The sequence below is a fragment of the Lipotes vexillifer genome, unplaced genomic scaffold (assembly GCF_000442215.2).
Source record: "Lipotes vexillifer unplaced genomic scaffold, Lipotes_vexillifer_v1.1 scaffold51, whole genome shotgun sequence".
Lineage (NCBI taxonomy): Eukaryota > Metazoa > Chordata > Mammalia > Artiodactyla > Lipotidae > Lipotes > Lipotes vexillifer.
Genome location: NW_006786770.1, coordinates 513,079 through 524,739, shown reverse-complemented (window position 1 = coordinate 524,739; position 11,661 = coordinate 513,079). Strand labels below are relative to the sequence as shown.

At 46.7% G+C, this 11,661-nt stretch overlaps 1 protein-coding gene across 1 annotated transcript in view; it reads left to right on the top strand.

Moving 5' to 3' along the window:
• The window catches only part of SLC4A5 (solute carrier family 4 member 5), a 98,922-nt gene that overhangs the window by 81,613 nt on the left and 5,648 nt on the right, over nt 1-11,661 (top strand). Inside the window, exons 18-22 of the mRNA XM_007459397.1 lie at nt 38-199; nt 1,008-1,186; nt 2,471-2,543; nt 10,907-10,975; nt 11,456-11,629. Of these exons, the coding sequence (XP_007459459.1) occupies nt 38-199; nt 1,008-1,186; nt 2,471-2,543; nt 10,907-10,975; nt 11,456-11,629 (657 nt within the window). The remainder of the gene's footprint in view (nt 1-37; nt 200-1,007; nt 1,187-2,470; nt 2,544-10,906; nt 10,976-11,455; nt 11,630-11,661) is intronic.

Here is an 11,661-nt window from a genome sequence, read left to right as displayed (position 1 = left end):
GGAAAGAGAAAAGGGCCTTCTCCTTTGCTCTGCTCAGCCCACGCGGCCTGATCGAGGCTGGTTCGTGGCCCCCTTTGGGAAGAACCCGTGGTGGGTGTACCTGGTAAGCATCCTGCCCGCCCTGCTGGTGACCATCCTGATCTTCATGGACCAGCAGATCACGGCCGTCATAGTCAACCGGAAGGAGAACAAGCTGAGGGTAAGGCTGATGCTAGGAGGAGGGACACAATCTCTTTCCTTCCACAGAGTCAGAAGGAATGAAGGAGGGAGGAGGTGCTTCTTTCAAAATGTTGGGCCATTTGTGAAGCAAAATATGAGGGCAGAAGACTGGAGTTCCGGGGGTGGGGAGAATGTGACCTCCAGATGTGGGTAAGGCCAGAAGGGCCAGCGGGGAGGCTCCAAGGACCAGGACCAAGCCCAGGATGGGCCACTGGGCACGGCTCCTTGCTTCTCCCAAAGTGACCCTCCCGCTCTGTCTCCTGACAGTGAACTTGGGAGTCTGAACAGATCCTAACAAGGGGATTTTGGCCCAGAACCATAAGGCAGAGGAGCATCCATAGCCTTCCTGGCCCCGCCAACTGTCCTCCCTGCCTCTGAGTCTGAGGAGACTCAGACTGCTCTCTCCCCCATCCCAGCCTGGGTCACTCTCGGCTTGGTCTAGGCCTGCCCCACCTGGGACCCCTCATTAGGGAATTACAGAGATACTGGGCTGCTGGGTAGGAGAACTTCTTCCCAAGGACCCAAACCCAGGGCCTCTCCAAGCCTGAACACCCCTCTCCTCCCTTACCTGCATCAGTTCCCTGGTTCACCAAACCCTGGGGTTGGTGAGGCCTGATCACCTCAGGGTGGCAATCCTCTCAGGGTGCTGTGTAGAAGCCCACGGGGAGCCCTCAAAACATGTTCCACTAAATGGCTGCCTTGGGAGCGTTCTGTCTCCCCCACCCACCCCAGCAGGTGGTTGGCAACAGGCTCCCTAGACAGCTTCCTCCCTCCCCCTGCCCCTGCAGAAGGCTGCTGGCTACCATCTGGACCTGTTCTGGGTGGGCATCCTCATGGCTCTCTGCTCCTTCATGGGGCTCCCCTGGTACGTGGCTGCCACGGTCATCTCCATTGCCCACATCGACAGCCTCAAGATGGAGACGGAGACCAGCGCCCCTGGGGAGCAGCCGCAGTTCCTGGGGGTCAGGTAGGTGGTGGTCAGGGCCTGAGGACCACCTGGGCAGGAGTGGTCAGATTGGGGGTAGTGGGGAGAGAAAGCAGGTTTTTCTTACCATCAAGGTATTTGGGTGAATAGGGCCCCTTCTCTAACAACCCAGGAACCACAGGGATAGGAGTGATAGCCCTGAAGGGAGGGAAGAGGGAGACGAAAAGTCAGTTTTAAGTGGTGCTTTCTTCTTAATAGATTCCAGTCAGTACACCCCAGCCCCTACACATGCTCTCACCTCTCACCTGTATAGGCTGCTCAATAGTTCCCACAGAGCCCCTTCTGACCTGATTCTTTGTCTCTTCTTCAAGACTCCCTAGCCATGCCGTCCCCCAAATACCCCAAAGCAGGGTTCGGGTCCTGCTCAATCTCCATTCCTCCGGAAAGCCTTTCCAGGACCACTCCCACCCCCTGGGCTGTGGCCCATGGCCTGTCACTTCCGTTCCTTCACTCGCCCCTCCTCTCATGCGAATGTTTCAGGCAGGGAAGCGCATCTTCCACCCCTTCGGACCTCTGGGGTGAGCCCACATCAGACCCTGGCATTCTCATACATGGCTGTCCTAAGAGCTTCTCCTCACTACCTCGGAATTCCTGGGCTGCCCAGCCGGCCCTGAGCAAGGTTCCTATGGTCAGGGCAGGGTCCCCTCCCCAACCCCTGAGCCCCAGATGGCTGGGCCTGAGCAATCTGCCCCAGAGCCCCAAGCTTCCCCTGGACTTGTGCCTGGGTCTGAGCACTCTAGAAAACATACCTGCCCTCCAGCCCCTGATACCTGCTCTGCCAGCAGCCAGGCCCCATTCCCTTAAATCCTCATCTGTCGTGCCCCACAAGCGTGGGATCTTATTATAATCAAAAGGCAGGGATAATAAGCACTTCATATCCCACTTCATCCTCACAACAACCCCTGAGGTGTGTGCCATTAGTCATGTTCTACTAATGCTGAAGACATTTAGGGCCTTGCCTGATGCCACATAGCTAGTAAGTGGCAGAGCCAGGATTCAACCCAAGCTGGTCTGGCTCAAGCACCCCCTGTTAGCCACTGCACTGGATAACCTCCTGAACACCCCTACAAATGCCCTCACCTCAGTCGGATTCCCTCTCTTCCCATGTGCTGGGCAGCTGGTCCTCAGGTCACTGGTTTACTCTCTGGAATGGGGCAGCAAGGCAGAGGCCAGAGCCTCGGACACAACCTTCAAGTGCCCACAGAGGGCTGGAATGGTCATGGAACATCTCCCAATCCACCCTGACCATGTGTTCTTTTCTGCCAGGGAACAGAGAGTGACCGGCACCATTGTCTTCATCCTGACAGGGATCTCTGTCTTCCTGGCTCCCATCCTGCAGGTGAGGCTCTGCACCCTCTGCTAGGGCCCTGTCCGCCTGAGAAGGCACTGATCCGATGCCTCAGAGTGGGGAACGGCCTCCCCACAAGGCCCCTAAAAAGGCAGGATCCTATTAGGCCCGACATGTTTCATCATTATTACTGTTTTCTGTAATGTTGCATCCTTTATTACCAGCAGCAGGCCATCCTCACTGCTCTTTCCCACCCCTCCCAGGGTCCACCCTCACCTTTCTGAAGGACACTTCCCACAGACATTTCTGCCAATTTCCATCCTTGCTTAAATCAGTAGCTTCTCAAGCTGGTTGTGTTTCCACAGTGTGGTTTATGGCCTCCTTGCTCACCTATTTTCTGAAGTTTAAAACTTGCAGAGGGGAGGGAGGCTTCTGTCCTTGTTCTTGGGGCCTGTTTTCTGCTCCTCTGTTGCATGTCTTGGGCGCATAGGTGACTTTTTCCCACACTGTTCGAAGCCCCTCTTGCTCGTGTCCTTCCAGATCAGCTGTAAGAGATGATAGCAATGGGGTGTGCATTTGGAGCATGGGTCCCCCAGAGAGGCTTTCCATTCCAGCCTGTTGTATTAGTCTGCTCTGGGTGCCACAACAAAAGGCCACAAGCTGGGTGGCTTAAACTAGACATTTATGTTCTAGAAGTAGATCATGGTCTTTCCTCATGTGTGCACGTCTGTGTCCTCTGTATGTAATGTGTCCTGTTTCTCTTCTTATAAGGACCAGTTGTATTGAATTAGGCTTCATCCATATGACTTAATTTTACCTTAATTACCTCTTTAAAGGACCTATCTCCAAATTCAGTCACATTCTGAGGTACTAGAGGGTAAGACTTTAACATATGAATTTGCCTGGGCGAGGGTGTGGGGGTTGGTTAAGGCACAATGGCTCTTTGGCAGCCTCTCCACAAAAGTAGACATTCCCTGGCCTTTTAAAATACTCTTTTAAATAAACAAAATGCCTGCCCCCCACCCCCCCGTATGCAATCTTTTTCCTGCAAAATAGAAACATCCGTTAAAAAAATACCCAACCTCAAACCTGTTTGGTTGTGCCCAGCACCAGTTCTCAAGCCAGAAATATTTTCCATTGTAAACAAATCAATTAACATCATGGTTCTTTAGTCTTCGTTGTTTTACAAGCTTACCGCGAATGAGCTTGTAAAAAGATATTCAAAGGGAAAAATAGCTGCGAAAGATTGTGTGACTACAACTTAGCTTAATTCAAGAAAGGAAAGCCTTCTGAAGGTATTAAGGGAAAGGGCCACTGACAGATCATGACGCAGAGTCTTAACCACTGCGCCACCAGGGAAGTCCCCTGCTGCAGTTTTCGGCACTAATGTTGTAACTTCCAAGCTGTAGACTGTATTTCTGTATTAATCTATGCATCTTATAAAAACAAATGGCGGGGGCTTCCCTGGTGGTGCAGTGGTTAAGAATCCGTCTGCCAATGCAGGGGACACGGGTTCGAGCCCTGGTCTGGGAAGATCCCACATGCCGCGGAGCACCTAAGCCCATGCGCCACAACTACTGAAGCCCGCACACCTAGACCCCGTGCTCCACAGCAAGAGAAGCCATACCAATGAGAAACCCAAGCACTGCAATGAATAGTAGCCCCTACTCACCGCAACTAGAGAAAGCCCACCTGCAGCAATGAAGACCCAAAGCAGCCAAAAATAAATAAATACTTTTTTTTTTAAATGGGGGAATTCCCTGGCAGTCCAGTGGTTAGTTAGGACTTGGCACTTTCACTGCAGTGGCCCGGGTTCGATCCCTGGTCAGGGAACTAAGATCCTGTAAGTCTCCCAGCACAGCCAAAAAAAACTAAATGGGCTCTATAAATAGGATAAGATGCCAGATATGGGGAAATATTCATTATTGCTTTGGCTGTAATGAAAAAGATTTTATGGGGTTTATTATAGCTCCAAATGCTCTGACATTGTCTTTGCATTCAATCACAAAAGGATATGAAAAATTTGCCTGCTCATGTTCTTTTACAGTGAGAGGAAAAATATATATAATCATTTTATTTAACCACTAATCTATTTGATAAGTTTTATAGCCTGGAAGACATCTAGATTTTTATTGATCATAAGATTTAAGATTTCTGATTAGATTGTATCAAGGTGTATATCAAGGCTTTCAAACTTGTTAGGTGATTAAAGCATTATCACTAGCTGACACCAGTACTAAATATTAGATTGATTTTAGGTAAAGGAGAGATATTTGGTATATCCAGTTAAAGAAAAATACAATTTAATCCAGATCTGAATTCTTAGATTTAATCCCAGAATTTATTTCCATTCAAGAAAAATTTCCATAAAACTTGTTTAACTTTTTGCAACTGTAAGTTTGCCTAGTTCTGTCAAATTAGGCATAGCCAACTACTAGACTCATAGAGAACTTACATTAGCGAGCTATCTACCCAAGACCACAGACCACACTTTAGTTGAAATTTTTAATTCTTATTTATGTAGCCAACAGAAAAGAGGTCCCTCTGATGCTACAAATTTAGGGGGTGCAAGTTGGATCCTAGTTACTAGTGGTTTTATTTTTATTAATTTTTCTATATCACTTATTAACTTCACCTATTTTTGTACCAGTTCCTCCAGTCGAGTTCTATCCAGGGCTTCTCAAATTTTAATATGTATTCAGAACTAGAACAAAAAATTTCACAATTTGTATGGAAACACATAAGACGCCAAATAGCCAAAGCAACCTTGAGAAAGAAAAACAGAGCTGGAGGAATCAGGCTCCTGGACTTCAGACCATACTACAAAGCTACAGTAATCAAGACAGTATGGTACTGGCACAAAAACAGAAAGATAGATCAATGGAACAGGATAGAAAGCCCAGAGATAAACCCACGCACATATGGCCACCTTATCTTTGACAAAGGAGGCAAGAAAAGACAGCCTCTTCAATAAGTGGTGCTGGGAAAACTGGACAGCTACATGTAAAAGAATGAAATTAGAACACTCCCTAACACCATACACAAAAATAAACTCAAAATGGATTAAAGACCTAAATGTAAGCCCAGAAACTATAAAACTCTTAGAGGAAAACCTAGGCAGAACACTCTATGACTTAAATCACCGCAAGATCCTTTTTGACCCACCTCCTAGAGAAATGGAAATAAAAACAAAAATAAACAAATGGGACCTAATGAAACTTCAAAGCTTTTGCACAGCAAAGGAAACCATAAGCAAGACAAAAAGACAACCCTCAGAATGGGAGAAAATATTGGCAAATGAAGCAACTGACAAAGGATTAATCTCCAAAATTTACAAGCAGCTCATGCAGCTCAATATCAGAAAAACAAACAACCCAATCCAAAAATGGGCAGAAGACCTAAATAGACATTTCTCCAAAGAAGATACACAGATTGTCAACAAACACATGAAAGAATGCTCAACATCATTAATCATTAGAGAAAGGCAAATCAAAACTTGTAGTTTGATATCATCTCACACCAGTCAGAAGGGCCATCATCAAAAAATCTAGAAACAATAAATGCTGGAGAGGGTGTAGAGAAAGGGGAACCCTCTTGCACTGTTGGTGGGAATGTAAATTGATACAGCCACTATGGAGAACAGTATGGAGGTTCCTTAGAAACTACAAATAGCACTACCATACGACCCAGCAATCCCACTACTGGGCATATACCCTGAGAAAACCATAATTCAAAAAGAGTCATGTGCCACAATGTTCATTGCAGCTCTATTTACAATAGCCAGGACATGGAAGCAACCCAAGTGTCCATCAACAGATGAATGGATAAAGAAGATGTGGCACATATATACAATGGAATATTACTCAGCGATAAAAAGGAATGAAATCGAGTTATTTGTAGTGAGGTGGATGGACCTAGAGTCTGTCATACAAAGTGAAGTAAGTCAGAAAGAGAAAAACAAATGCTGTATGCTAACACATATATATGGACTCTAAAAAAAAAAGAATGGTCATGAAGAACGCAGGGGCAAGACGGGAAAAAAGACGCAGACCTACTAGAGAATGGACCTGAGGACACGGGGAGGGGGAAGGGTAAGCTGGGACACAGTGAGAGAGTGTAAGATAGATAGCTAGTGGGAAGCAGTCGCATAGCACTGGGAGATCAGCTAGGTACCTTGTGACCAGCTAGAAGGGTAGGATAGGGAGGGTGGAAGGGAGACAAAAGAGGGAGGAGATATGGGGGTATATGTATATGTATAACTGATTCACTTTGTTATAAAGCAGAAACTAACACACCATTGTAAAGCAATTATACTCCAATAAAAATGTCAAAAAAATTTTTAATGTGTATTAAAAATCACCTGGGAATCTTGTTAAATAAAGATACTGACTCAGTAGGTCTGGCGGGGGGGTGCGAAATTCTGCATTTAAAAAAAAATTATTTATTTATTTGGCTGTGCCAGGTCTTAGTTGTGGCACTCAGGATCTTTAGTCGAAGCACGCAGGATCTAGTTCCCTGACCTGGGCCCCCTGCATTGGGAGCATGGAGTCTTAACCACCAGGGAAGTCCCCCAAATTCTACATTTTTAACAAACTCTCCAATGGTACCAAATTATGCTGGTCCAAAGATCACACTTTGAGCAGCAAGGAACAAAATCACCCCCCACCCCTCTCTCCGTATCAATGGATGGTTAGACTGATATTAGATACAGTGATGTTTATTAGAGGATCGGTGATAACGTTGCAGGAAGGGGGACCCCTTCCAGGGCCCAAGAGTGGGCTCTTGTCCAACACGTGGAAATGAATTGTCTGAGGAGATACACATGCTGACAAAACAAGAGACTTTATTGGGAAGGGGCGCCCGGGCAGAGAGCAGCAGGGTAAGGGTACCCAGGAGGACTGCTCTGCCACATAAAGTCTCAGGTTTTATGGTGATTGGGTTAGTTTCCAGGTTGTCTCTGGCCAATCATTCTGACTCAGGGAACTTCTTGGTGGCGCGCGCATCGCTCAGCCAAGATGATTCCAGTGAGGATTCTGGGAGATTGGTAGGACATATGGATTGGTGTCTCCTCTCTTCTTTGAACTTTCCCGAATTCTTCCTGTTGGTGGTAGCTTATTAGTTCTTCGTTCCTTACCAGGACCTCCTGTCATAAGATGACTCATGCGAGTGGCTACTATCTTGCCTGGCCAGGGTGGGCGCCTTCGGTCAGTGTTTCCCCTAACAATAGTCTTCAGTCCTTCCATCACCAATTTGCAAATATTTGGTTATCTTGCCAAACAAGGGCACTGAGGGATGAAGTGACCATGTATCTGATGGGCAGCATAAATGGCTTACACACTCAGTTCTGCAGATTCTCAGTTCATCCCAAGCCCCAAAGATTTTTTGTTTGTTTTGTTTCCTTTTTTTTGCCTGCAACTCACCACAACTCATTAAGACTGTGGATTACTGTATTCTGCCTCAGAGGAACTCCTGACCATGTGGAAGTGGCCCCTCTGGTCCCCATGTCGTTCTTATGATCTCAGCCTCAAATTATATGGGAAGGCTGTGATGTCCTTATGTTTGTAGGGCTGTGATCCTTGTTCATTCCTTTAGCAGGTGGTATAAAGCTGACACCAGAGGCACCTTTTTGCTGCTTGACTGTGTCACTAATATTTGAAAAGGGCCTTTCCTTGGAGATCCAAGAAAGACTTGCACCGATTAATCTAGAATTCTAGATCACAGCACTATCACTTGTGATGCCATGGGCCATTGGGATTTTTTGAGAAAGCTGCTTCAGCCTGCAAATGACAAGACTGAAGACAATTTCCTAGGCTTGATAATGAGGTGACTTGATAATCAGTCACTGGTAACTATAAACTAAAACAACTCATTTTGATGTGATTTTCACACTCATTAGGGTGAAAGGGAAGTTTTAAGCCACCTTAAATTTGTGTTGTTACAGATTATAGCTTGGTCTTTTTTAAAAATTAATTAATTAATTAATTAATTTTTGGCTGCGTCGGGTCTTCGTTGCTGAGTGTGGGCTTTCTCTAGTTGTGGCAACCAGGGGCTACTCTGTTGCAGTGAGCAGGCTTCAGTAGTTGTGGCTCGTGGGCTCTAGAGCGCAGGCTCAGTAGTTGTGGCGCAGGGGCTCAGTTGCTCTGCGGCATGTGGGATCTTCCCGGACCAGGGCTCAAACCCGTGTCCCTTGCATTGGCAGGAGGATTCTTAACCACTGCGCCACCCGGGAAGCTTAGTCTTTTAAGATTTTATTTCTCTGTTAATTGCTCCCACACTTTGAGGCTGATTAGTACAGATTTTTTTTCAGATTATTTTCCCATTATGGGTTATTACAAGATATCGAATATTGTTCCCTGTGTTATACTGTAAATCCTTGTTGTTTATTGTATATATAAGTGTGTATCTGTTAATCCCATATTCCTAACTTATTCTTCCCCCTCCCTCTCTCCATTGGTAACCATAAGTTTCTTTGTGAGTCTGTTTCTGTTTCGTTTTGCTTTTTTAGAAGTAGATTTATTTATTTATTTATTTATTTGGTTGCACTGGGTCTTAGTCGCAGCAGGCATGCTCTTTATTTTTATTTTTTTAATATGAATTTTTAAAAATAAATTTATTTATTTATGGCTGCGTTGGCTCTTCATTGCTGTGCGTGGGCTTTCTCTAGTTGTTGTGGTGAGCGAGGGCTATTCTTTGTTGCAGTGCACGGGCTTCTCACTGTGGTGGCTTCTCTTGTTGCAGAGCCTGGGCTCTAGGCTTGTGGGCTTCAGTAGTTGTGGCTCGCGAGCTCTAGAGCACAGGCTCAGTAGTTGTGGCATATGGGCTTAGTTGCTCTGTGGCATGTGGGATCTTCCAGGCCCAGGGCTCAAACATGTCTCCTGCATTGACAGGCGGATTCTTAACCACTGTGCCACCAGGGAAGTCCCAGGTGTGCTCTTTAGTTGTGGCTCACAGGCTTCTTAGTTGCAGCTCGCCAGCTCCTTAGTTGTGGCTTGTGAACTCTTAGTTGCAGCATGCATGCGGGATCTAGTTCCCTGACCAGGGATCAAACCTGGGCCCCCTGCATTGGGAGCGTGGAGTCTTAACCACTGTACCACCAGGGAAGTCCCTGTTTCTATTTTGTATAAAGATTCATTTGTATGATTTTTTAGATTCCACATGTGATATCATAAAATATTAGTCTTTCTCTGTCTGACTTAGTATGATATTCTCTAGGCCCATCCATGTTGCTGCAAATGGCAATATTTCATTTTTTATGGTTGTGTAATAGAATAATATTCCATTTTATATATACATATATATCTTATTAAAACAATAGTCTGTTGATGGGTTGAAATTTTTACCTTATTTCATAATTAGGCAAAAACTTCATAAGCCATGTACAAATGGAATGATGCAATGGGTCCAGATTTCCTTTCTTTAAATTCAAGTGTTGTAGTTTAAGGTTTATAGCATATGGGTCCAAATCATGCTTTGTGTTTAAAAAATGAACACAGCCTAATTTATTTTAAACAAGAGGTTATTGATTTGTTTGGATTTGCCAACATTCTTAAATGGCTTCTAAAAGTTGGACACAGTACTTTGTGTTCTCGCAAGTGTTTAGCGCAGCTGCCCTGGGAACGAGCAGAGCAGCCTTGCTCGCAGTGGTGAGCCACAGGTGCAGGTAAAGGGAAGGATGAAAGAAGCAAAGACTCAGCTTGGAGAGACATACCTCAGAAGTCTTCTAAAGAGTCACAGTGATGATTGTAGAACAGTATGGGTGACATGATCCAACTTCTGAAAAAGCCAACAAACTACCTGTGAGCATGATGGGAAGGAGAGATACCCACCAAACCATCAGCAGTTGGTTGTCAGCCAGTAGGGGTTACTTCATACCCTTCTGTTGATTCTTTTTTACCTGATCGTATATGATGCACGAGCTTTGTTCATCAGCAGGTGCTCCCCACTCATTAGTAGGTCAGCTCATCAAAGGTCCCCAGTCCCCTGCAAGGTGAGCAATGCAGTTTGGTGGGGGGGGGCCTTAGCTGGCACTGGAGGTGGGAAGGGGCTGGCAGGAAGGACCAGTCTGTGGAGAATTGCCATGTTCCAGAAGGTATATCTTTAGCCAGACCACATGGCTTCTGCAAGGCCTAAAGGGGGGCGGGGGGGACCAGGCTGGGAGAGCAACTGTCCACTGGGCTAGAGATGAGGGCAGGAGTGCCCCAGAGACCATCTCCTTCCCCAGTGACACTCTGGCTCCAGATCTGCTAGCAGACACTTCATTCCTCCAAACATCCAGCTCTTTCACCCCTTGGAGAAAGCCGAGGCTGACCAGGCTGCTTCTGTGGCTCAGCAGACAGTCACCCTGAACAGGGTGGCCAATAGCCTGCCTTGGGCAGAGGCCCAGTCTAGAGCTCTGCTTCCCTCTCTCATTTCAGTACATCCCTTTGCCAGTGCTTTATGGAGTCTTCCTCTACATGGGTGTGGCCTCCCTGAATGGCATCCAGGTAAGGCTCTCCCCTTAGGTCCTCTAATCCTCATTTTACAGATGAGGAAACTGAGGCTCAGAATTCAAAACCCAGATCGAGCTGACTCCTACGAGCATTTCACTACACCTCTCTCTTCTCTAAGGCAATTTGCACAGAAGAAAATATTTTGTTTTGTTTTGTTCTTTATTTACCATGATACACCAGATGTCTTGGATAGCTTGTGTTGCTGTTAAGTTGCATTTTCCTTGAATGTGGGCAATGTTTACTGGGGCCAGTACCAGGGCTGTAGCCCTCACCAAGGGCTCAGCTCTCCCCCACCATAAGATCTCATTATACATCCTCCGAGAACTCCAGTCCCCTTCCTTTGCATCCTTAAGGCCTGACCAGGGGCTCCCCTCTATGAGACCCCACTGCAGAACCCATTCCATCAGACCCAAGCCCCCAGAAGGGCCACCAGGGTCCCCATGGCCTGGCTGAGCCTTCCTCTGTCCTCACCAGTTCTGGGATCGCTGCAAACTCTTCCTGATGCCGGCCAAGCACCAGCCGGACCACGCCTTCCTGCGGCACGTGCCCCTGCGCCGGATCCACCTCTTCACCCTGGTGCAGATACTGTGCTTGGCTGTGCTCTGGATCCTCAAGTCTACGATGGCCGCCATCATCTTCCCAGTCATGGTAAGATGAGCGCAGTGTTCCCCCTCGTGTTC